Below are 26,147 nucleotides of genomic sequence, written 5' to 3'. Positions count from 1 at the left end.
ACCAACAAGAACATGTCCACAATTTCCAAATACCAAATAAATATATACACACACACATTCTCTCAGTCAGCCTCATGATGAAACCTGCAATGGTTTTCCAACAATCTTTCCCAGAGATGCTGAGTACCAGTTGGCTGCTTTTCCTTCACTCTGCAGTCCAACTCATCCCATCTAGATTTTGATCGGGTGATTGTGGAGGCCTGGTCATCTGATGCAGCACTCAATCACTTTCCTTCTTTGACAAATAGCTCCTACGTAACCTAGAGATGTGTTTGTGTGGTCATTGCTGTGTTAGAAAACAAACAGTGGTCCCACTAAGTGTAAATCCGATCTGATGGCATGATGCTGCAAAATGCTGTGGGTACCATGCTGGTTAAATGTGGCCTCAATTTTGACTAAATCAACAGTGTCACGAGTAATGCTTCCCCCCCACCATTACACTTCCTCCTCCATGCTTCACATCCACACATTAAGAAACCATCCGTTTACTCTCAGTATGTCAAAGACACGGTGGTTAGAACTGAAGAACTCGAATTTACATTCATTATAGCAAAGGAGTTTTCCACTGATTTGATTGGAAGGATCAGGAAAAAGCTGCTTTCCTCAAAAAAAAAAAAAAAAAAAAAAAAAAATGAGCATGGCACTACAGCGAAGGTGTGCAAAGTTTCATCTGTTCTTCTGGAACAAAGTCCTCTGGACGAATGAGACCACCGTTGAGATGTTTGGCCAAAATACAAGCACCATGATTCTGGCTGGAAGGTTCAATACTTTCGGCCACACTTTATCATGTACACACACACACACAGGATCCTAAAAACAAATACTTACCTGAATTGTGTATTGATGTTTACTCGAGGAAGTTACACACAGAAGATTGCTTCTGAGATACTGGACACCTTTACGATGCTCGGATCAGCAACATTTTCTCCTGAAGATTGAACATTTTTAAGGTTCAATTATTTGAACGTCTTATTTACATTTGGGAAAAAGCGACACCGTGTGGTCCTTTCTGAAAAATGCTATATAGAAAGAAGATAAAGATGGAGAAGGAAGAGGAAGAAAGATGGTTTGAGAGTAGGAGGAAGGGCATATGAAGAAGAAAGGAGATCAAAGATTTCAAGGGTGGTTGAGCAGAAGGAAATGAAGGAATAGATGGAGGAGGAAGAAGAAAAAGGTGGTTAAAGGAGGAAGAACATTTGAGGAAGAATATGGAAGAGGAGGGGAAGATTAATATTTGTGAAGAAGGAAATGGTGGAAGAGGAGGAATTGAAGTAGGAGGAAGAAAATGAGAGGGACATTTGAGGAAGAAAAAAGTGAAAGAAAAGAAGGAGATGGAAGAACAGAATTGAAGTGATGGAAAGGGACGAAGGTAATGGGAAAGAAGCAAAAGGTAATGGAGAAGGAGAAAAGAAATGGTGAAAGGAAGAAAAGGAGGAGATAGTGAAATAGGAGTAGGAGAAAGATTTAAGAGAATGAGGGATAAAAAAAAGATGATGGAAGGAATTACATTTAAGGAGGAAATGGAAGAAAGAGGAGATGGAAAAAGGAGAAAGAGGAAGAGCATTTGAGGAGAAGGTGATTGAAGGATGAAATTAGGTGATGGAGGAAAAGAAAGAGGATTCCCTTTAATAACATGAGTTCAATAGCTTTTTTTTTTTTTTTAAAGCATCGCAAACACACACACACACACGTGTTTATATATTTTTTAAATCAAGATACATTTTTATTTCTTTTCTTAAAAAAAAAAAAAAAAAAAAAAAAAAATTACAAAAATTCTGAGGAGAATGACAGATCAAACACACACAAAGTATCAAAAAAAAAGGGAGGTGGAGGAGGAAAAAGAGGAGGAAGCGGAATCGAGGGATGATATACAATTGGAGACGACACACTGGTTGGGAAAGCGGAAGGGTTACAGGGTTCGGGAAATACTCGGTGATGCCTGGCACAAAAAAAAAAAAAAAAAAAAACCCGAAGCGTGTTGTTGGGTCGCTTTAAAGCCTCATGAGAAGTTCATGCACATGAAGACTGTACAGATGAAGTCATGATCCAAGTCCATCGTGTTAAAGCTCTGGAGCTGAAACGAGAGGAACAGACGCCGGGGCGTGAACAGGACGTTTCAAACGGACTCCTCGAGCTGGTTCGGAGGAAATTCGCTTCGACGCGCGAGAGTGGGGGGAGTCCCTCGACTTTTCTGCGCTTACGGCTACAGAACAAACGCCTCGCTGCAGGAAGTCACGTCTCGGCTTTTAAAAAGGTTATAATGCAGCAAATAAAACTTAGCTGGAGTCCTGGATGAGAGAAAGCGGTCCTGAATGTTCAAATTAAAGCGTTTAAATTTACATCTCTGCTTTAAAGTGTGTGTGTGTGTGTGTGTGAGAGAGAGAGAGGGGGGAAAAAGAAAAGCATGTCGGGGCTCAGGTCATCACTGAAAAACAAGAAGTAAAGAAAGAAGGGAGGGGCAGGGAAGGGGGAATAACCCTTCTTTTTAAAACATCCTATACACTGCTTAAGATTACATCACACACACACACACACACACACACACACACACACACACACACACACACAACAAAGCAAAACCAAAAATAGGTTTCAGTTAGGAGATGATTTAGTGAATGAAAAAATCCCTTAGGAGACACCAAAAAAAAAAAAAAAAAAAAAAAAAAAAAGAAGAGAAGGAGATTTTTTTTTTTTTTTACTTAAAATATTAAGCAAAAATATTAAGCAAATTATTGAATATAAATTTGGGGCAACAAATATCAAATAATTGAACATGGACCAATCGTATTAATGGGGATCTGGATTTATATATTATAAAAAAAAAAAAAAAAAAAAGGGGGGGGGGGGGGTAAAAAGGGGGCGTTTCCCTGCTCGAACACTCACCGGCTAAAATTGTGTGTGTAATAAGCTTTATGCAAAAAATGTTTGAATTTGGATCTCACGTGACACACGGGCGGCGTGTAAAAAAAGGGTATAAAAGGCTCAGATTGGTTTGAAAGCAGTGTTTCGACTTCACTCACAGTTTCAATGATTTATAAAAAAAAAATCCTGGGTAATTAATTTTAAAAACATTTTAGTTTTCATTACACTGAAATTGGTCCGATTTGGAGAGGATTAGACTGTCCAGATAATGTTAGATTGGTTCAGTGTGTAATTAACTGGTAAAGGCTAGGATTCTGGGTGATCTGGCAACCCATGTCAGTAAACACGAGGTGGTTATTATGAGGAAAGATTTAATATTGATTTTCAGGGTGTTGGGGTGTGTGTGTGTGTGTGTGTGTGTGAGTGAGGAAATCACAGTAAAAAATTACTAATATCAAACATAGATAAAGGGGTGTGGCTTACAGAAGCTGTCAATCAATCCTAAAATGGTACAATGGGGTTGGGTGGCGCATGTTGGAACAGGAAAAACTATGGAAACACCAGGAAGTATATGGAGATGATCAAAGAACTCTGGAAAAACCGTCCAAGCAGCAGCCCATGAGCAGTGGAGGAGCTTTCCTAATAGTTCTAACCTATAAATAAAACAAAACAAAATCCCACACACACACACACACACACACACACTGGGGAAATAGGGGTTTTGGTGATACAGAAAGTGTATGTTTTAAAAAGCCAGGTCACCACAGAGAAATAAAAAAAAAAAAAAAAAAACTCCAAACGGAGGGAAAAAAGCGACAGAAAAAAAAAGAAAAAAAAGAGGAAAGAGCGCGAACGAGAAGCGAGGCGACTAATCCTCCCCGGACGGCGCATCTTCTTCTGAACCGTCTTCCTCTTCTTCATCTTCCTCTTCGTCAGGGGTGTTTTTCTTCTTCTTGGCGGATGGTGGCGGCGAGCTCTTCTTCTCCACTTCGTCCTCCTCATCCTCGTCCTCGGGCGGGCTGTCGGGCTCCTCCTCCTCTTTGGGCGAGGATTTCCCCAGGGCCTTCGCCGCACTCGGGCGACCTTTGCCCTTTCCTTTCATGGGGCTCGGGGTAACTGGGAGGCAGACAGACGCAAACAGTGTTTAGATCTTTACAATAATAATAAAGAAAAACAGACAAACACCAAACGTTCATATGAGGCAGTTCAGGGAATCATTGTCTTTGTCCCTCTCAAACTGTACCCACTTGTCTCACCCTCTATCCACCTGGTCATCCCTCCGTCCCCCCTCTTCCTCTCTGTCCATCCCTCCCTTCCCCTCTTCCTCTCTGTCCAGCCACCCCGACCCCTTCCTGTCTGTCCATCCCTCCCTACAGCTAGTCATCACTATCCATATCTGTTCTTTTCTATCTGTCTGAGCCCCCTCCTTTTCCTCTTGTCTTACCATCCCTCCATCTGCCCACCTACCCCATATCTCAATTTCTCCCTCCCTCCCTTTTATTGTTCTACTATCCCTTCCCCTCTCTGTCTAGTCATCTGTCCATCTTTCAGGCTCATTCCACCCCAGGGTCCGTCTGTCTTTCTTGCCTTCACCGTCGATCTGTCCCTGTCTCAAGTGGACAGAGTGGAGGAGAGCATGGCTATATGTACCTGTGGCCTTTAGTCTGGGTTTCGGGGATTTCTTCTCCTTCTTCTCCACCTTGCGTCCTCTCAGGCTCACTTTCTTGCCCTTCTTTTTGGACTGCCCATAGTCGCTGTCGTCATCGTCGTCCACCATGAAGTCCTCATCGCTCCCGGACTCTTCTGGAACACACGAGTGTAACGGCGAGGGTTCAGTGCCAGCGTAGAGACCGTTTCGTAAAAAAAAAAAAAAAAACAGGATAAACAGAGACTCTGCAGGAGGCCTACAGCGGAAAATAAATCACACCCCCAATAAAAGACTCGGGGGCAGTTTATAAATGTAATGGTGTTATTTATGATTACTGCCATCAGGAGGGACTGGCAGGATAAATCCGACGACTGGGTTCAGGAGCGAAACGCGGCAGTGAAGCACGAGCGCCGCTGCAGAAGATCACGAAACGAACGCCGCAGGCGGGTTTGGGAAAGTGAAGAATCTTCTCAAAGCAATTTCATTTCATTTTCATTACCAAAACGGTCACCTCATACAGGTAGAGATAACTCTGAGGAGTTCTGCATCTCTCTCACACACACACACACACACACACACACACACACACACACACACACACACACACACACACACACAGAGAGAGAGAGAGAGAGAGACACACACACACAGAGAGAGAGAGAGAGAGAGAGAGAGAGAGAGAAATGGGGACAGTCAAAAGGACATGGACAAAGAGAGAGTGGTGACCCAGACATATAGAGACACATGGAGAGAGAAACAGAGACGCACAGACACAGGGATAGAGAGAGACAGACAGAGGAAAGAAAACAGAACAGGAGAAAGAGAGAGCAAAACACAGGCAGAGATGAGAGAGACAGAAGGAGTGGAATGAAGAGAGATAGGAAGACAAACAAACAGATATAGAGACAGACAGGAGAGGGACAGAAAGGGAGAAGAGACCAAAAAAAATTTGATATGGAGACAGTCAAAAGACATGGACAAAAGACAGAGAGAGTGGTGACCCAGACATATAGAGACAAAGAGACAGACACGGAGAGAGAAACAGAGAGGCACAGACACAGGGATGGAGACGGAGACAGACAGAGGAAAGAAAACAGAACAGGAGAGAGAGAGAGAGAGAGAGAGAGAGAGAGAGGGGGTGGAATGAAGAAAGATAGATGGACAAACAAACAGATATAGAGAGAGACAGACAGAGGAATGATTTAACACAGAATTGAAAAGAAACAAGAAAAAAAGAAGGAAAGGGCAGACAATGAAGGAGAAAAAGTAAAGGAAGAAGAGGACCAGAAAAGTAGTAGTGAAGACAGGATAAAAAGAAGAAAATGAAGCAAGGAGACTGAGAAATCACAGATGGAAGACATGCAGAAACCGAAACACAAAGAGAAATGAAGACACATTGACATTAAAAAATAAATAAATAAAATACAGATGGAGAGAAACGAGAGACAGACTAAAAAAAAAAAAAAAAACAACAGGCAGATAAGGTGAAAGAGACCGCAACAAATAAAGAGAGAGACACATTGAGCGAGACGGAAAAAAAAAAAATGGCTAGAGAGCGAGACATTAACGGAGACGAATAAGGAAACAGACAGATAAAGAAAGACACATTGACAAAGAAACACAAAACAGAAAAAGGAGTAAATTCTGATCGAATGTCTACGATGGGAATTTATTTCCGAGGCCATCGTTTAAAGGCTGGAGCATAAAAAGCCGAGTGAACTCACGATCCACGAAGGTGTGCTCATCTTCATCTTTATCCTCATCCTCACTGCCTTTGTCCCCAAGCAGGATCTCTCTCTGTTTAGACGCAGCCTTGGAGGCGGCTTGTCTCACCTGCCTGGGCTTCCGGCTCACCTTATCCTCATCGCTCTCATCTGCTGTGAGAATCAACACACACACACACACACACACACACACACACACACACACACACACACACACACACACACACACACACACACACACACACACACACACACACACACACAGTCAAAACAAGGACAACTAAAAAAAAACAATTAAAGCAAAAAGCAAAAGAATGTGGTCAAAGTAATGGCACTCACCAGAATCCCGTTTTCTCTTCAGTGGTCTTCTACTGCTAGGCTTCTCCACTTTGCCCTTCTTTCCTTTCTTCCCCTTTTTGGCTTCATAATCGCTTCCTCCGTCTTCCTCCTCCTGTTCCTCCCCGAAGTCGTTGCCTTCGTCGCTGCCGAAATCATCTGAAGGGCAAATAGGTTAGATTAGATCGACAGACAGACAGAAACTTGGATTCCGTGCAGGGCTGGATGGTTTAGACGCCGTCTCGCTTACCTGCTGAATCGTTCTTAGGTTTGGAGAGTTTGTCATCCGAGTCATCACTGGGAGAAAAAGAAGAAGAAAAGAAATGCATGTCCACTCATTAATATTACCTTGACAACACCTAAAAGCTAAAGAATTCAGGCAGAATTAAACTATCTGTAGAGATCGACTGGTTTTGATGATTAATCAGCACCGATTCACAGTCATTACAAGAGCGGCCACTAGAGGCGAATCACTGGCAGCGCAGGCTGTTTGCTTTCACACGCTAGACAGCGCTGCATGGAGTGCGCTATATTAATTAATTATGCTGATTAATTAATATATTCATAATTATAATTAGAAGATTTGGATGATTTAGTACTTTTTTTATAATAAAAGTTTAGTACTGGCTTACAGGGGTTTTTTTTATTCTTTTTTTTTTTTAAGCCAGTATCCGTTTTAAAAACTATTCGCTGCTTAATCAGTTATTGGCAAGTACGATCTAAACTAGTTATCGATAAAATCCGATTATCGGTAGACCTCTAACGAGCACTCGGGTTCACAAGGTTTCTTTTTTGATGATAATTTTGCTTGTTCATTTGGGTTGCCATAGCATCGATTTCCGAGGTAACGGTTTTGGTGAAGTAGGGCGTCTAGATGCTGCTGAGCCCCCGTTCTCATGTGTTCTCTCAAGTTTGATCCTTCATGTCTGTGGTATCTTCTGCCACCTACTTTTTAGTCATGGTGCCATTTACTAGTCTTGTCCGAGTCCAAACTTGTAATTTTTCACCAAGATCTTGTATTGACATAGCCACGAGCTCGACTGTTGTTATTTTACGATTTGATTTCGCCAAACGTGTAAGTGATCGTGATCATTCAAGATTTTTCCGACCACATTTCTTCCTCTGAGATGGTTCCCCACAATCCTTCCAGTTTTTAAATAATGCTTTGGACAGATCTTAATCCAATTTTAGTATTTTAAACAATCTCCTTAGATTATTTTTTTTTTTTTTTTTGCTTGGCACATGTAATAATAATTTGACCCTTCTGAAACAGATCTTTTCCACGACCACAGGAGGCGTATTCTGGCATTTTTTTTTAAGAAACAAGAAGCTACTCACTGCATCAGTCAGGGTTAAATAACTTGTTGCCAGCTGAAACATTATCATGCAGTAATTATCCAATGGGAGGCTCTTATCTATTTGTTAATTAAACACAGGTGGGGTATTATATAGCAACAAAGCTTAGTGGTCGACAGGGCTGCAAAAACTAATCGAAAAATCAATAATAGCTAATAAAATTTGTTGGCAACGAATGCATCATCAATTAGTTATGCTGCGTAAGTTACGGTTTAGCGTGTAAGAGAACGGCTGCTTGTGAAATGGCGGAGAGTACGGGGTCAAAAGGTACAGTTTAATGAAGTGCTTTTGTGTCGCACTGGATCAGTTCTGTCGTGACTCGCGAGCGTCATGTCCTGCAATCGGCTCGCTCGCGACTTCGTGATCGATTCAATTAAACCGGTGTGAACAAACTAAACGCAGCAAATAACAGCAGCAGTAAACAATTATAATTTTAATCATTGTTGTGGTTTTCAGTGAATGTTTATGCTTCTGTACACCAATGCACATATTTCCTATTTTAATTTATTTATTTATTTTTAAATCAGATCTGTTAGCGTGCTGCGTTTCTCGGTTCCATTCTTTTTTTATTGCATTTGTCTACTACAACAAAAACTTCTGTTTTCAAATTTGATTCACTGCAGCTTTACTACATTCAAATGCTTGTTTTCAATGTTTGCATATTTAATTTATGCATATTATTCAATAATACAAAAATAAACTATATATTCTAGATGCTGATCTTCATAGCTGAACAACGATGATTTTTCTCATTTTTTAAGCGGTCGTCAACTTGCCATTCAAAACAACACAATGTTGATTTACACAAATTGCTTCAACTTGCATACTCGATTGTTGTTTTTTTATTTTTCACAGAAAGAAAATACCCAGCGAGTGAATTTGTTCAAAGAGAAATCCCCATGCACTCCAACAAGCAGCCATTATTAGCTTTATAAAATGTCAAAATAAGTTATTTGAACTCAGTATGTAGTTTTTTTTTAACAAACGCTTTCACACAAATACCCTGAATTAAATGTTTTGTATAGTTATAGTGAGCAAAACATCTAATAGAAAAACAATGAAAAACAAAATAATCGTTAGTTGCAGCCCTGGTGGTCGGTCAATTCAATAGTTGATTGGCAAAATTCAACTATTATATACCGATAGTTTTTCCGGGTTGCGTCTGTTGCCAAAGCGGTTAAGAAGGTAGCTGTAATTATACAGTACAAGAGCAGCCTCTAGAGGTGAATCACTGATATTTATTTATTTATTTTTAAATTCTTTTATATATTTTAGTTATTAATTTCGGATGTAACGCTTTTTTTTTTTTTTAAATAAATTGTGTTACCTTTTGTTTCAGTCTGAATGCAGGTCTTATTTTCCTCAATATTTATTTATTTATTTAATTTTGCATTTTTATGATTTGGCTTTTTTTTTATTTTCGCAAATAAAAAGTTCAGTAGTATTTTAGAAGGAGTGTTCTGTTCGTCAGTATTCATTTTAAAAACCATCAGCTGATTAATCGGGTATTGGCGAATACAATCCAACTGGGCTATCGGTAAAATCCACTATCGGTGACCCCTAATAAGAAGCTTAATAATCCTTCACCCCTTTACTCTTCTTTTTTCCCTTTTTTCTCTCCGTTGAGTTAAAAATTCTCCTGAGGTACCAGTGATCCCATCTCTTTCTTCTCTTTAGATCTGCCTGATTCATCCTGACCCCCTACATCTGGATGAAGTTGTCCTCCATTAGAGAGCACTCTGTACAGCCGTGCAACTCAAGAACTTTGAGGATGGATTTGGACTGTGATTAAGATCAACAGTGGGCTACAACAGCTAAGGATCTCGGGTCGTCATGAACGGTTCTGCATTTAAGCGCCCATCACTGAACACCTCAATAACGAATAGACATTCAGGTTCCCTTTTGTGTCTGGTTCCTCTTAAGGTTTCTTCCTCATGAAGTCTCAAGGAGTTCACCACTGGCTCTCTCATTAGGGACAAACTTATACATTCATTTTATAACATTTATCTCGGTAAAAAAACGCTTTGGGGAAATGTCCATTGTTTAAAATGTTATTTAGGAAAAACTGAACGAAATGTCCTGCAGCATGAGCGTGGCCTTGGTCTTATTAACCTCAAAAATATTCATTACTATTTAATGCTGCAAAACAAGACCCCTTAAACTGACTTGTTTCATTTCCAGAACGTGGAATAAGAAGTAACTATAAAGTAATTTCTCACCTTTCCTCCTGAGAGTTCTTGGACTTCTTGTGCTTGATTTCCCGCGGTGCTGCACGCACCTTCTTGGGCTTGTCCTTGTTCTGTTCATACTCATCTAAAGGGGCAAAAAAAATGACAAAACATACGACCAAAAGATGAAACTTGAGCGTTGAAAGATGAGCATTTTTAATCAAATTCTGACAGCTTTCAGAAACCCGACCGTGACACAGTCGTCCTCCGTCTATCGCGGTAGTTACGTGCCAAAACCGACCGCGAAAAACTAATTTCCGCAATAAACGGACGCCACCCCAAAAACGCTTAATTTTTTTTATTGTTTAATCTATAAATCCTCCTCCTGCACGCTTTAAACACACACAGAAAACATTTGCCAGAATATAGCGAGATGAATTTTGTGTACATTTCTAGAAAAATCACATTTATAGTGAGTAATGTAGCGTAGCCTATGCGTCGTTTCTCTGCTTGTTTATTAGTTGAAGTGGTGGAGTTCTATATACACGTCACCGGATTTTTTATTTTCACTGGCTAAATCTGGTGTCTTTAACTCCGCCCAACCAATAAATCAGTGGGAAACTATGATTTTCAGCATCTGCAGTTTCACAACGTTTTCTTTGTCTCGGGTAAATACATGATACACTGTACAGTATTTCAGGTATACTTTTACTTCAGTTTATAATTAATTACATTTTTATTAATAACTTACCTTATTTTCAACATAAAACTCTAAAAACAATTCCCATTAAGTTCAAATTCTTGCGGACGACTTTATTGCTATGTGCTCCTTATGGAACATCGCATTCTGCATTTAGTCCTAAAAAATGCTCTAAAAAACTGCCTCGAGGCACAGGGATACAAAAAGTAACGATTGGCTATAATGTTTTTGTCCCGCCCACTAATCTATAAGGCTGTAGACCAAGAAGCCGAATGGCGCACAAGGACGCCGGTAACGCCGGGATTTTGATTTTAAGCCGTATGCTAACGAAACATTTTTTGCATTCCATTTTTCAAAAATCCGTCTGCAAAATAAATAAAGAATTTAAACACGACGTTACCTGCTTCATCAGATTCGTTGAACTGTGAATAATTCACCACCTTTCTGTTCCTGTAGAATAAACACAATAACAGAGCTCACGTCAGACGATCCACACAGAACACAGGAAGTCAAGTTTTTTTTCAAACATCAGCTTCGGTATTTATTACTCGCAAAACGACCCAATTTTTTCAACAATACGCTTCAATACGTCTCAAAGACCTGACTTTGAAAAAGACAAAATGATTTTGCACGACCCAATCATGGCTTCATCGCTAACAAATCCCATTCTGGAGACACCGAGGATGTCAATCGATTAAACCAGACCACGCGTCCCCGCCTCACGCTCTCGGACCTCCGCTTACTAGAACTAAACCTCGACCCAGCAAAAGTGCCGATCGTACGACTTTAATGCGGGACGGCCTCCTGGGCAGAATAATCTCACGTCTCATCAAGATAAAGACCCGAAATATCAAAAAGTACGAGGCCGTGAACAATAAACCGATAATCTTTTCTATACTATTCCCACAATACACGTATTTATTACTCTATATTTTTTTTTAAATAGTTATGATGCAGTTATGGTTCCATATTTGTATATTATTTTAGCAAATTACTTATTTAAATGCTATAATATCATACATTATTCTTAAATACTATGTTATAATAATTGTGTAATTATATATATATATATATATATATATATATGCGCATGTGTGTATATATGGTTTGCGAGAAGCCGCAAGTAACTTTTTATTTTATTAATGTATAATTCATTTAACGTGACAAGTAATTTACAATTTTTGTTGTGTTTACAGTACATGTACAATTACCCTTAAAAAACGAAACATCAAAAGGAGTCAAAATCACACTTTTTTTGTTACTCGCGAGGGGTCATAGAACGTAACCCCTACGAGTATCGAGGTTACACTGCATTACATTTAATAATCTTAATTTGCAAAGCTATTAAACCTTTTTTCCCTTATTTGCATACATGTGTGGTGCTGAAATTGGTCAGGAAACAACATTAATAAATGTCCATATAAACTCTATAATGGTGCTTAATTTTATAGGGGTTTAACTATCCATGTGGTATTTTATATTGTATATTATATTTACATATACTGTATAGTATATATTTTATAAAATTGTATGTGATATTTACCGACTTCAGAAGTGGTTAAATGCATATGTTTTTAATTTTTGGTCATTTAACATTGTGTTTATTGCTTGAAGGATAAATTTGTTTCTATTCATACTTTTATTTATACAATTAATACAATTTTATACAGACAGGCACTATGTCAATCTAATTTTATTATGTACGGAAGGACCTATTTATTAGCGAAATTTTAATAATAATTAATTATTCGTTTACTCATTCAATTTTTTTTTTTACCTCAGATATAAATGCACTTAGTCATTTTTTTCCACAAAATTTCCCAAACCACTTCAATAAATTTTCAACCATTATTATATTTAGCAATCTTTTTTTTAAACAAACAAACAGAAACCCCACTAATGACAATTACAAAAAACAATTAACATTTTAAACAGCAGTGTTATTTTTATCTTAAAAATGCACACGTTATAACAATGTTAAACATTTCAATAAACACATCAATATGCATTCTGAATAAATTAAATTCAATTAAACGCAAAATCAACTAGATAGTGAGATTTATTGAATAAATAATTCGATAAATAAAAATCCCTCTGAAGAGATTTGAACGTAAAGGGTGGGGGGTGTGGCCAGTAGACAAACTCCGCCCCTTTGTTGCGTCACACGCCCATGTTAATTGAGCGCGAGCCGCAGCGTCTCGCTTTTCTTTTCCCCCCTTTGTTTTTGTTACCAAACACAAATAAATAAATAAAATGTATTATTATTTGGTGCATGGTTGAATATAATTGCGGTCCCCGGACAGTGTTTTAATAAAGAAGAAAAAATATCCAAAATGTATATTCTCTTCTCGAAGCGTGGTATGAATGGGAGGCCATGTTCTTGGTCGAGGAGAGAGAGAGAGAGAGAGAGAGAGAGAGAGAGAGAGAGAGAAGGGGGGGGGGGGGGGGACCTGATTGCATTTATCGGATATAAAATGTCTGCATTACTGCATTGTATTTAGATGATTCATGCACATTATGATTAAAGGAAATGCACCATGCAAAACAATTATAATATTTATATATAAATATATATATATAAAATGCACCATGCAAGCCACATTTTCAAACATGCATTCTGCACAGGGTGAGGCAAGGAATTCTTTTTTGCTTTGTAAAAAAATCTAATCTGGATCAACCACACAGAAATGAGAATAAATAGATGGTAGTAAATGAGGTTATTAAGGTAAAGCAATGTTGGCACGTGCGTGAAAGGCAACAAACTCCTCGGAGTGCACGCGCGCAATCAATGCAGCAGCAGCACTGAGGAGGACATTTTACATCCAAACCTACCTCACTGGCCGGGACATTTCTGCAGGAACACCGTGGAGAGGATTTTTCCTTTCGTTTTTTTATAAAAAAAAGGAAAAAAGGAGAAAAATTAAAAAAAAAAAAAAAAAAAAAAAAGGAAAAAAAAGAACCCCAAACACACAACAGCTAATCACCAAATGACTAAATGTAACGTCGCATAAATGAAACACCAACGCCCCCTCGTTTTTGTTTTTTTTTAACCCCGAAATCGCAAAAGTAAATAAAAACCCGGGTGAGGGGGAAAAAACCTGCAGTGCGCTTCTTCGTTTTTTTACTTTATTATTTTAGCTTGAGCTTCACAAAATGGTGAATAAAACAAACTGAAACTGCAGCCCCTCCGCGCAACCTAACTCTCAGCCACCGCGCGGAGAGGAGGGTGGGCGGCGCTTATCTGGCCAATGAGCCCGCCCCGTTGCCTCACCAGCGTGCGCGCGCTTTCCGACGCCGCGCCGCGATTGGGTCATTCGAAACGCGCGTCCGCCTTCCCATTGGCCGACCTTCAACGTCGGTCAAAACTCAGCGCGCATGTCCCGCCTTCTTTTTCCTCTCTCTCTCTCTTTCTCGCTCTCTCTCCCCTCCCTCCCCCCTCCAGCCTCCTCTCTACGCAGTTAGGTTGCACTCGCACTGCTTCAGAAAACACAAAAGAGGCCCCCGGTAGACATGTCTGTAAAAAGCTGTGGGTTTTTTTCCCCCAACGTCTTAAAAACACAAATTGTACGTAAAACACACCTCTTTACCGGTGTTCTTTAGTCACCTGAATCCATTTGCGATTTCTCACACAGTCCTTTTATTCGATTTCAATGATATACCCTGATCAGTGACCTATTTTGGATCCTTCACCCACACCTAAAATGGCATCCTTCTTCTCACTGTTCTCCACAAACCTAAATGTAATGCGAGCACTGTATCTCCAACGAGAAGCTGTTTTTAATTAACAACCCGCCGTGACGTCTCGTAGGATTTTGTATATAATATATACATATATCGATGTCGCACGCAAATGATATATATATATACATACATACACTGATCAGTTATAACGTTATGACCATTTGTCTAATATTGTGTTGGTCCCTCTTTTAGCTGCCCAAACCGTCCTGACCCGTCTAACATTAACAGCATGAACGTCTTCAGCAGTTTGAGCTCGCGCGTCTGTTGGATCGGACCACACGGACCAGCCTTCGTTCCCCACGTGCATCAATGAGCCTCGGCCGCCTACGACCCTGTCGCAGGTTCACCACTGTTCCATCTGTGGAGCAATTTTTATAGACACTGACCACTGCAGGCCGGGAACATCCCACAAGAGCTCTGACCCAGACGTCTAGACGTCCCAATTTGTCAAATCCTTACGCTCGTTTATTTTTTCTGTTTCTAACATAAATTTTGAGGACAAACTTGCTGCCTAATAAATATATCCACCCACTAACAGGTGCCATGATAAAGAGATAATCAGTGTTTAATGTCAGTGTGTATATATATATATATATATATATATATATATATATATATATATATATATATATATATATAAAACAATCACTTTGTTCTTAATCCCTACGAACGTTTACACGAGACGATGTATCTGCAAAGCTAGGAAAACGGGAAAAGGTACCAAAGAATTTGGGCCCTCACGTTCAGTTTCTTTCCTCAATCCATATGAATACTTAATATGACACACACACACACACACACACACACACACACACACACACACACACACACATACACGTGAACAAACTCATAAACTGTTTTAAATACTCATGCCCTGATTTCATACGAACGTTAACACGAGACAATACTGTATATCTGCAAAGCCACCAGGATTGTGGCTGATAACTCACGCACTCCTTACACACTCACACACTCCTCACACGCTCCTCACACACTTCTCACACGCTCCTCACACACACTCTTCTCAGTCCTGCTGTGTTTGAAATGGGAAAAGCCTTCGGGCCTCACATCCTAACAGTAACAATTTCTTTCCATAAGCCCAATCATCTCTTTGGTTTTGCTGGTGTTGAGGCACAGGTTGCTATCATTGCACCATTGCGGTAGCGCTCTCACCTCACCTCACCTTACCTCACCTCACCTCACCTCACCTCTGCAGGTCGTCACACCTCCATCTCTGCCCTCATAACTGATTGAGATGAGACGGCCTACAGAGAAGAGGTGAGGTGAGAGCGAGTGATAGCAACCTGTGCCTCAACATCAGCAAAACCGAAGAGATGATAGTGGACTTCAGAAGGGTCCAGAAGGTCAACTATACCCTTTCACACATTGAGGAACCATAGTTAAAGGGGTCAACAACATCAAGTTTTTTTGGTGTCCTCCTCTCTGACGACTTGTCCTGGTCCCCGCACACCAAAACCAGCTCGTCAGCGAACACGCGAACAAACTCATTAACTACTTCAACATTAATTATAATATGGACAATTAATCTGCAATATCACAAATTCTCTGTATTGTGTCTCCGTGTCTACCATCTACTGTTGCCTTTTGCACTAAATGTCCCACACGAGCACGTTTTTATACCCCGGTTCTACAGCCAAAGTGCATTACATTCACATTATGCTATTTTTTGATGATATTGGTGTGATTTTACAATATTTGGCAGTTTTCCACATTGTCTATGGACCTACACATGAGTGCAGGGTTTAGTGAATACAATGCAGTTTGGAAGATGAATAGAAAATACCTGGATTAGTCCAAATATTTGTTGACGCGACATTTTAGTTTCTTTCCTAACGCTTTCCTCTGATAAATACGGGGCCTCGGCTTACATAAAGGGTTTGACATCTACATAAAAAAAAAATCAAGGAAGGAAAACCGCCATAAATCAAGAACGAGTCTACTGCGTGTTTATGATCAGTTCGAAAACAATTTGCATTTGGAGCTTTGAACCCTAGAAAGTGCATGTAAAATCTCTGTGTGACTCTGCAACCCATCTGACAGGTCCTTCAGCACATCCTGTACCTGACATGGATGTGAAACCCCTCACTGAAAACTATTACCCTTATAATAACAGAGATGCTCAGTACGCTCGTACTAATCCGGTCCAGCTCAACATCCTGCCCTTTTTTTCCCCCGTGAAAATAAGACGGAGGTGAAAAATTCATGCTCCTTGTCAAAACACGGCATGCACCGAAGTGCAGAGAGACTGTTTCCATGGCAACCAGGTGAGGAACCTTTTTTTTTCTCCTCGCCTTGCCTGCTCTCTCTTTTAGTCTCAGGTTTTTTTTTCCCAATCAGCGTGCTGTTTACCTCCACTAACACCCAGACCTCTTCGCTCTGTACGTCTCCAGGATTATTTACGCACACAGGAAGGGCACAAATGTACCATCTCAATGCATGCACACATGTGCACTGTAATTCACTGCTTCTGGGCCAGAAGCTTCAGTTTAGTTTCAGATCAACATTATATGCACAACGTAATGCAGAGAAGAAGAAGCGGAAGCACAACGCGTTATAAAAAGGTTTACCCGAGTGCAATGTTAGGCGCAATGTAAGTCTTAAGGTTTTACAGTTGGAGGGAAGTAAATCGGTCTGTTTAAGAGAAAGCTGTGAGATTTAAGGAGACGCTTTTATTCAGCACTCAGTGAAAAGATTTATTTATTCGGCAAACAGTTTTATACCGACGCATAAAGCAGAAGAGCTCAGCTCAGTATTCTTTCTTTATTATTGAATTAAAGCCTCTGATCAGATTTTTAAATGTCTGTAATTTATATTACTGACATTTAAAAATCCTACTGTCATAAAATATAATATAATATAATATATAATATAATATAATATAATATAATATAATATAATATTAGAAATAAAATAAAGATTGTAAGAAAAAAGCCACATTTACATTTTTTTAAAACTAATTTAACAAATCAAAAATTATAATATATTTTGAAAACCTAATTTGACATAATACAATGCAAAAAAAGATAACAGAAAGTAAAAATAAAATAAATAAGGGCTATTCTTCTATTCTAAATGACAATTTATTTCTTAAATAAAACCTGTTATTTTTTGGAGAAAATTATTAAACCACTGAGAAGCTTTTTATTTATATATTTTAATTTATTATTATAAAATTTAATATTTTATTTAACTATTCAGCAATATAAGGAAACTCAAGCCTCAATATATATATATATATATATATATATATATATATATATATATATATATATATATATAGTTTGAGAAAAATAATACATAAACATTTTTTAGAAAAATATATAAAAAATATTTTATATATATATATAAATAAATAAAATATTATCTGTATTTTTCACATATATTATATTTAGTTATAGCACTGAAATGAACAGCAGACAAATAAACATTTTTCAGAAATGCTCAAAAAAACTAACAAAAAAACACAGACGATCTTTAAGCGGTAAAAAGGGACCAGTTGAGGACAATTGGACATGTAATATGGGATGGAATTCCCCAGGAATTTGTAACACAGGGGGTTTTGGGGGGGAACTACAGCTACAACTGCAGACTTCAGGCCGTTCGACCTTGTTGGACATTCAGGTTTTCCTGCCCCCGACATTCCACATTGAACTAGTGTGAGACCTCATGGTTAATTTATGAGCTTTAAAAGTGCTGCTCGTTCATGAAAAAAAGAAAAGACGTTTGTATCGGTGCATTTTTAAGAAACATGGGCAACGAAAAAAAAAACAATTCTAATTTGATCACCACATCAACACTTAATAGTGCAGAATGTTATTACTACATGAGGAATATCACAAAACACAAATTAGGTATTATTAAATGGTTTTCGTTCATCAGCATGTTCTCCTCTCAGTTCTTAGTGAGAACGTTTCAGTCTCCAATTCATCAGTCGAACCAAATCATGAATCCTGTAGTGGGCAGAAGGGAAGTATTTATGCAGAAGGTCTACAGTATCATCGCTGCAGAAGGTGCATTTCTTTGTTATTATTTTTGCAACTATTTACACGTGCACTAATCTAACCGTGGTGTGCGCACATTTCCGATTGATTTATAAACGTGCTGCTCCACTGATATTACCATTTGAGGCTCGGAATAAATAATGCTGAATGCTGTAAACTTATCTAGAAATGTCAAATACAACATGGTATTTGATGATGCCTTCAGTGCCAGAGGTCAAATGAAAAAAAAAAAAACCCTCTCATAGGTATTTAATAAAAAACGATTATTTGTAATGTCAGTGGCACTGGATGGCCACCAGAGGGCACTAAAGCACCATGTTCTTCAGATGTAGCTCAGATACAGAATGGTGTATTTTGGAAATAAACCAGAGAAGAGTACTGCGTTTTCTGAGCCAGTTTATAAAACTATTTTCTTAACTTAATCATTTAAAAATGTGTTAAATAGTTGTAATATTTCCAGTGTTTCATCACGACTGTGTGATAGTTTACTGAATATCTGAGAAGTCTTCAAACAAACCATAAACCACATTAGTCATACCAGTATAATATTATTAATACATTATAGAGTTATATATTATTACCAAAATATATCATACACTGTATGGACAAATTTATTGAGACACCAGACTTTCATCTTCACTTGATCTAGGAGACCCAAACCTGTTCCAGCCTCTGTGCACACAGTCAGTTACATGAAGATCTGATGTACATGGTTTGGAGTGAACATGGTTTGGAGTGAAACTCTAGTGAACTCATTTGGGATGAATGTAAACACTGACTGAACCCCCCAGACCTCCTGACCTTCTCACCTACATCAGTACATCACTTTACTAACACACGTGTCTGAATGAAATCTCACACAAGCATACTTCAAAATCAAGTGGAACATCTGCCCAGAAGACTGGAGGTTATTAGAACAGAACATGGTGATTTCATATGGAATGGGATGCTCAAAAAGTGCAGATGACCAGATACAGGTGACCAGATGTCCATAAACTTTTGTTCAATATTGTGTTTATATATATTTATTTAATGAGACTAATAGACAGTAAGTCATGGCAAAAAAAAAAAAAAAAAAAAAAATATATATATATATATATATATATATATATATATATATATATATATATATATATATATATATATATATATATATATATATATATATATATATATATATATATATATATATATATATAAAATATAATTGAAATAATTGTATTTAATTTTAAGATATTTAATTGATTTAATTACAATCCACATTATGAAGATAAATTATTACAATTATTTTTGTTACTTTTTTTTAATTACTAAAACATTAGAAATATATTAATAATTAATAATTTGAATAATTTATCTACACAATGTTGATTGTAATTAAATTAAATAAAAAAAAATAAATTAAATGAAATTTATTTGAAACTGAATTTTTTAAATCTTTTTTTTTGCCCTGATCTTTTTTTTTTTTTTTGCTAAAAATGTCTCAACTCAAACGGATTTATTAAAACTATTCATAACAAAATAAAAAAATAAAAACCTGATGCTCATCGTATTCTTGAAAATGCAAAAATAAAGATCTCACCTTAAAAAAAAAATCTGACTGTGTTAAAAAAACCCCACTGTAATTCTTTAAAAATAAACCAATCAACCTGTAATCTGAATAAATTCACTACAGTATAAATGGCCTGTGGCTGAACGTGACGTTTCATCCTGTAGTGCCTTTTTGTTCAGAGTAAAGTGATGTGCTTGAGGGGAAAATCTTTTTTCCGTCATTTCTTTTTTCTTTTTTTTTACATTTTTATTCCTCATATCGGTTTTGAAGTCCTGCTGTGAGCCATCTGGAGCTCGCCTCCAATTATAAACCGGCGCTGCGTTTAGGAAATGTTTGAAAAAGATTTATTTGCTGGAGAAACTCACAGAACGTGCGATTGACACCACACATCTGCGTAGGAGAAACATCACGCCAGGACTCTTTGGGTTCTTCTGTTCTTCTGAAGTGCAGGATGATTTCACGTTTTTAGCACAGAAAGCGTGTGAAGGCTTAGATATGCTGCAGTTGTGCGTAAGGGTGATGTTTAACGTGGAAGGAGTCTCCGGTTCGAGCGCTTTTAATGCTTTGTGGTTTCTCTGTATCAGGACTACACGAGGCTGGTGAGGAGATGACATGTCAGAAAAGTTGCAATATGTGGTGGATAAAATACAGCACCCCTGGAGCAGAGAGTGTTAAGGGCCCTGCACAAGGGCCCAACAATGTCAGTGGAACATCTGCCCAGAAGACTGGAGGTTATTAGAACAGAACATGGTGATCAATGCTTGAACCCACAACCTTCATATAAGTAACCCAAAGCCTTAAACACAGAGCCTCCACATTCCACCTTCCTCAAGGATTTGAGTAAATTTACTTTGTTACTGTACCTGAGATGTTGTATGGATTAGAGACAGTGACATTGAGTAAAAGACAGGAGGTGGAGCTGGAGGTAGCAGAGCTGAAGATGTTGAGGTTTTCGTTGGGAGTGACGACAATGGACAGGATTAGAAATGAGTTTATTAGAGGGACAGCACATGTAGGATGTTTTGGAGACGAGGTGAGGGAGGTGTGATTGAGATGGTTTGGACATGTGCAGAGGAGGGACATGGGGTATATCAGTAGGAGAATGCTGAGGATGGAGACACCAGGAAGGAGGAAAAGAGGAAGATCAAGGAGTAGGTTTATGGATGTGGTGAGGGAAGACATGCAGGTAGTTGGTGTGAAAGAGGCAGAAGTACAGGACAGGGGGGGTATGGAGACGGATGATCCACTGTGGCGCCCCCTAATGGAAGAAGCTGAAAGAAAAAAAAGAAGAAGAAGAAGATTGTACTTTAATCATGTTTTTTAGCTACTTTCTAGTCAACTTAATTTATGATACAATAAATGTACCTTTTACTCAACTATATTTTCATTTAAATGAACGTTACCTATTACATTTTGCACCTCTGTTGAAGATTTATTAAGGTTCAAAAAGCAGTGTTCTACATAAAGACAGTAAATGAAATTGGTTACTGTATTTAAGTTGCTTTTTCACGTATCTGCACTGAAGTTTTTCCATTTGGGGAGATTTTACTTTAACTTCACTACATCACAAAGTCAAATATTTTTTACTCGAATAAATGTACGTAACTAGTAAAACGCGCAGCGAGTCGCCAATCAGGATCAGCGCACGCTCTGTTTTACACGTGTTCTGATTGGTGCTCGGTGCATCTACTGATCACCAACATACAGTTCAGCATCAGTTCAACATCAAGCAGGACATTTAGAGAGGAATAAATGATGAAGAAACTCCAAACTCGAACTCGACACAACACACGTGACCCTAATTTACACGTTTTTTTGAAGTAGTAGAAAAGAAGGTTTTGTGTTCATGATCATTGTAACAGAAATCAATCAGTGTTTGAGTCATTAATATCATTCTATTAGTAGATCAGTGTGCTGAGAGTCACATTCGAGTCTTTACACATAAACAGTTGATTAAAGAGTCTTGTGATAAAAATTATAACAGGAACATTATAGTTATAATAAATCAGTACTTTGGGTACTTAAGTACATTTGAGGGAAAAAACAATTGTACTTTTACTCAGTTTAAAGGGACACTTTTACTGGAGTCATATTTGAGTGAATCTCTACTTTAATTGAACTACATGCTTTGTGTACTTGGTCCACCACCATCTAAATGGAACCTCATCCTCATCTTGGTGGCACCGAATGTCCCTTCGTTACAGTTCCATCACTGTTGAGGTTATCACCTATTCACTGATAGAGACTTGAGTGTTAGATTCTCTGTATTCTTTACGTTTCAGAGTCGGATCAGTAAATTTTCGGGTGTCACCTGACACTGGAAAAGCTTCAAAGAACCACAGCGTCTCATTGTGTAACACCACATTCATCCGACTCGACACGAGAGCGCACATCCGTCAACAGCCAGTGCCACCAGGGCCTCGTGTGATTGATGTCCCCTCATACACGTGTGATTCCTCCATTTCTTCTTTTCCTTAAGTGGAAAACGAGCCGGCCATCGTTCATCAAAAGGCGTCAGACGCCATCCGTATTGATTTACGACTTTTATTAAGATGTATTATCCAAATAAATGACGTGTTTTATTGGAAACGGCGACACGGGAGACAGTCTGGGATTCGGAGACGATAATGCCGACGATGATTATTATCGATGTGATCGTTATTATTGCCATTATAATAATGAATATAATTAACACTTATTTAATATTGAGTAATTTTCAGGGATTTCATGCTTGTATTGTAGCCTCGGAAAAATACGATGAAAAAAGTCGACCTCGTTTTTCAATCAGTGTGTGATAGAAAAAGAAAGCGAAGGTGCAACGAGTAAATAAGCGTAGTATTACATTTCAGAATGTCCTGAGTGTATAATACGATGCACATTCATAAGGCAACGCTGGCAGCTGTGTGTGTGTGTGTGTGTGTGTGTGTGTGTGTAGGATGGAATATTTGAATAAATTCCCCTCAGTGCCGAGTGAAACACAGCGTGATGGGTTCAGCTGTGGGACACGGTCTCCAGAGCTGAGCGCTTTTCCCTGCTCTCCTTCAGCACCACCAGCGCAGTGTCTTTACGTCTCTTCAGATTTAATCATCAATGTCGTTTACATATCAGATTCAGATTCCACCTTGACAGGTTCGGATGTCTTTTCCGAAAATTCTGATTCTTTTGGTCCTTCTTATAGACCCTGTCAAAAGTGTAAAAGCACCAAGTCTAAAGGGTTTGGACAGACACATGCGTGTTTCTTGTGTACGCAACAAACGTGGTCATTTAAAGGAACGAAGACCAAACAAATCGTTAAATGTGCAGACGAACAGCTTGACACACACTCTCAGCATCCGGACACTTCGTTCCTCCGAACATTCAGCTGAAATACTTTAAAAAAAAGTTGCTCTTTACTAGTTGGAGATTTCTTCACGATCCAGTTGATCCCAGAGCAGTGCAGTAGGATGCAGGTGCAGTGACTGGGCAGGTCTGTTTGGTGTTGAAGTATGGAATGGGAGCCATGTTGGTTGAGGATTCCTTGATATAATTCGTTATAATTATGTATAGAATTGAAACATTTTACAGTGTGTAGGTTTGAATATAATGCGAAAGTATTGGGACACCAAGCGCATGTGGTTCTTCCTTAAAAAAATAATAATAAATTGGAGGCACACACTTGTATACGTTGTAAATAAACCTGTTCCAGCGTGACAATGCCCCTGTGCACAAAGCCAGCTCTATGGACATGTGTGGTGAAGCTTCGCACTGCTTGTAGTGATGTACAACAGATTGAGTAAACACAGATGTTGAAGGATTTCCATTTGAGTAATCCCAGGATACACTCCTGATCTGATTCAGGACGGGGGGGTTTGGGTTCGGCCTCCGACTGTTCCCGCATGTGTGTGTGTGTGTGTAAGAGAGTGTGTGATGCAGGGCAGGAGTGTGATGTTGAGTCTTAAAAGTGCACACTTCACACTGAAGCATCCTTAACCCATCCCGGAGGCTGTTTGATCCAGCACATGATCAAAATTGCAAGAAGTCCTCTCCTCAGGTCTCTTCCAGCTGCACGGCTGTTGAGAAGCTGTCATCTTTTCACGCCGTCTGCAGAGAAAGATCAAAGAGCCGAAGAGGCGGCTGGGGAGAAGAGGAAGAGAGAGAGAGAGAGAGAGAGAGGGAAGAAAAAAAAAGAAATTTCGGGGTGAACCAGAGGACGCAGTCTCAGCGACTAAACAAGATAACCCAGTTCTGGCGGGCGAGGATTCGAGGCAGCTCGCTCGCGTCCTCATAAACATATTCAATTAACACATCAAATGTCAAAGCAAAAAAAAAAATGGCGGGTTTTGTGGGTCGAGGCGTCTCCCGTCAGTCCTCCCAGATTGTCTTATCACTTCTTACGATCAAATAATTATGCGAGGAGAGAATTTATAACGAGCTTAGCATGCCAGAGATTTAACGACTCCTCAAAAAGGAGAGGAAAATGAGAAAAAGGCAACCCCTTCTGTTCCAAGCGCCAAACTTCAATCGGAATTTCTTCAGAGCTCTTTAACTTTTCCGCTGGAGCGCAAACCCATCATAAGCTCATTCATTATTCTTTTACATTATTTATTTGTTATGTGTTATTATTTTGTAATTTTTGTTTCTAGAAGCGGAAAATTGACTCCATGGTACCGCGGTTGACCCCGTGACCGAATACTCAATTAAAGAGGCAGACGCTCGGATGATGTAAAGATGATGCGAGTGTTACTCATGCTGGTGTTACGCAGTATGAATTATTTCATTTTTTCTGCATTCTTTTTATTCTTTCTATTCTTTTCCCACAATATATCCCCATGTGATTCGCTAACATACATAAATATTCTGTATACCCTGCGTGATTTTTGTTTTACATAATAAAATATTTGCACATGTGACTCACAGAACCAGATGCTAAATGTGTGTGTGTGTGTGTGTGTGTGTGTGTGTGTGTGTGTGTGTGTGTGTGTGTGTGTGTGTCATTTTTCCCATAAGGTAGCAATTTTATACATGAAAATAACCAAAACTTTCCCACACGACAACGGATTATTCTGTCATTCTGCGTCAGAAGTCATTTCTAATCATAAAGATTGTGTTTTAGGAGCATGGCATTTCAATATGTGACCGAAGCCAGTGTGTGAATCTTAAACTTCTGATTAAATAAAATAAAAGAGAAGCAGAGAAGTGGTTAAATAACTGTGAAAACTGTGGGAAGGATGGAGATGTTAAAACTGTGACAGATCACGATTGCTTTATTAGCTCAGTGTCATGCGATAACTTCTTTGGCCAGTAGAGGTCACTGTGGACATTTGATGGACATAAAACGACACTATATACACTAAAGGTATTGGACACGACTTTTCCATTCATGTGTTTTTTCACCAAACTGTTAGCTTAAAGTTGAAAGCACACAATTGTATATAACGTCTTTCGATGCGGAAGAATTCAACTTTCCCTTCACTTAACTAGGAGACTCAAACCTGTTCCAGCATGACAGTGCTCCTTTGCATAAAGCCAGATGCATAAAGATATGCTTCAAATGGGTTAGATCTCCTGCTATAGAGCGATTTGGGACAAACGTAAACACTGACTGCACCTTTCACCTCCCCTACATCAGTACCTGACTTTACCAAAACCCATGTATCTGAATGAGCACAAATCTCTACAAAATCTAGTGGAACACCTACCCAGAAGAGTGGAGGTTACAGCAGACGAGGATTAAATGTGGAAGGAGATGTTCAGAAAAGCACGCAATCTTATAGTCAGGTGTCCACAAACTTTTGTCCAATCCTGTTGAAATGTTCTGAAAGTTCTAGTCTCATTACAGTGAATTTATAGAGCTTTATAAGGCACTATTATGTTAAAAAATGATTACAAAGCACTTAAAGAGCTGAATGCAGGTTTCATCAAAAAAGAGTTGGCTTAATGATACGGTTCTACCTTCTGTGAAGGCTGTATGTGTAATACATATCACGCTATAAAGTGTTCATAAGGCAGCTTTTATAAAAGGTCATACACCATTTATAATGCATACAATATAACACCAA

At 38.8% G+C, this 26,147-nt stretch overlaps 1 protein-coding gene across 3 annotated transcripts; it reads right to left on the bottom strand.

Moving 5' to 3' along the window:
- Positions 1-2,997: 2,997 nt before the first annotated feature.
- On the bottom strand, positions 2,998-14,039 carry nucks1a (nuclear casein kinase and cyclin-dependent kinase substrate 1a). 3 transcript variants are annotated; one of them, XM_046874478.1, is made up of 9 exons: positions 13,893-14,035; positions 13,627-13,674; positions 11,195-11,244; positions 10,146-10,239; positions 6,821-6,867; positions 6,574-6,729; positions 6,235-6,387; positions 4,513-4,665; positions 2,998-3,978 (listed from the first exon to the last, which is right to left on the bottom strand). In XM_046874478.1, the coding sequence occupies exons 2-9, from the start codon at positions 13,641-13,643 to the stop codon at positions 3,731-3,733; spliced, it is 918 nt and encodes a 305-aa protein (XP_046730434.1). In that variant the 5' UTR covers positions 13,644-13,674; positions 13,893-14,035; the 3' UTR covers positions 2,998-3,730. The 3 variants fall into 3 exon arrangements, with proteins under 3 accessions (XP_046730434.1, XP_046730436.1, XP_046730435.1); XM_046874480.1 differs by having other exon boundaries at positions 4,513-4,662; positions 13,627-14,039; XM_046874479.1 differs by having other exon boundaries at positions 6,235-6,384; positions 13,627-14,039.
- Positions 14,040-26,147: the final 12,108 nt, after the last annotated feature.

Source organism: Silurus meridionalis, chromosome 19 (assembly GCF_014805685.1).
Source record: "Silurus meridionalis isolate SWU-2019-XX chromosome 19, ASM1480568v1, whole genome shotgun sequence".
Lineage (NCBI taxonomy): Eukaryota > Metazoa > Chordata > Actinopteri > Siluriformes > Siluridae > Silurus > Silurus meridionalis.
This window is presented reverse-complemented; position numbering and strand designations above follow the sequence as displayed.

Excerpts from the sequence above, each read along its gene's own strand:
- nucks1a (XM_046874478.1), bottom strand. Across the intron at positions 4,666-6,234 it reads TGAGCACACCTTCGTGGATC|AAGAGTCCGGGAGCGATGAG; the intron begins GTGAGTTCACTC and ends CGTGTGTTCCAG. Across the intron at positions 3,979-4,512 it reads ACCCAGACTAAAGGCCACAG|TTACCCCGAGCCCCATGAAA; the intron begins GTACATATAGCC and ends TCTGCCTCCCAG.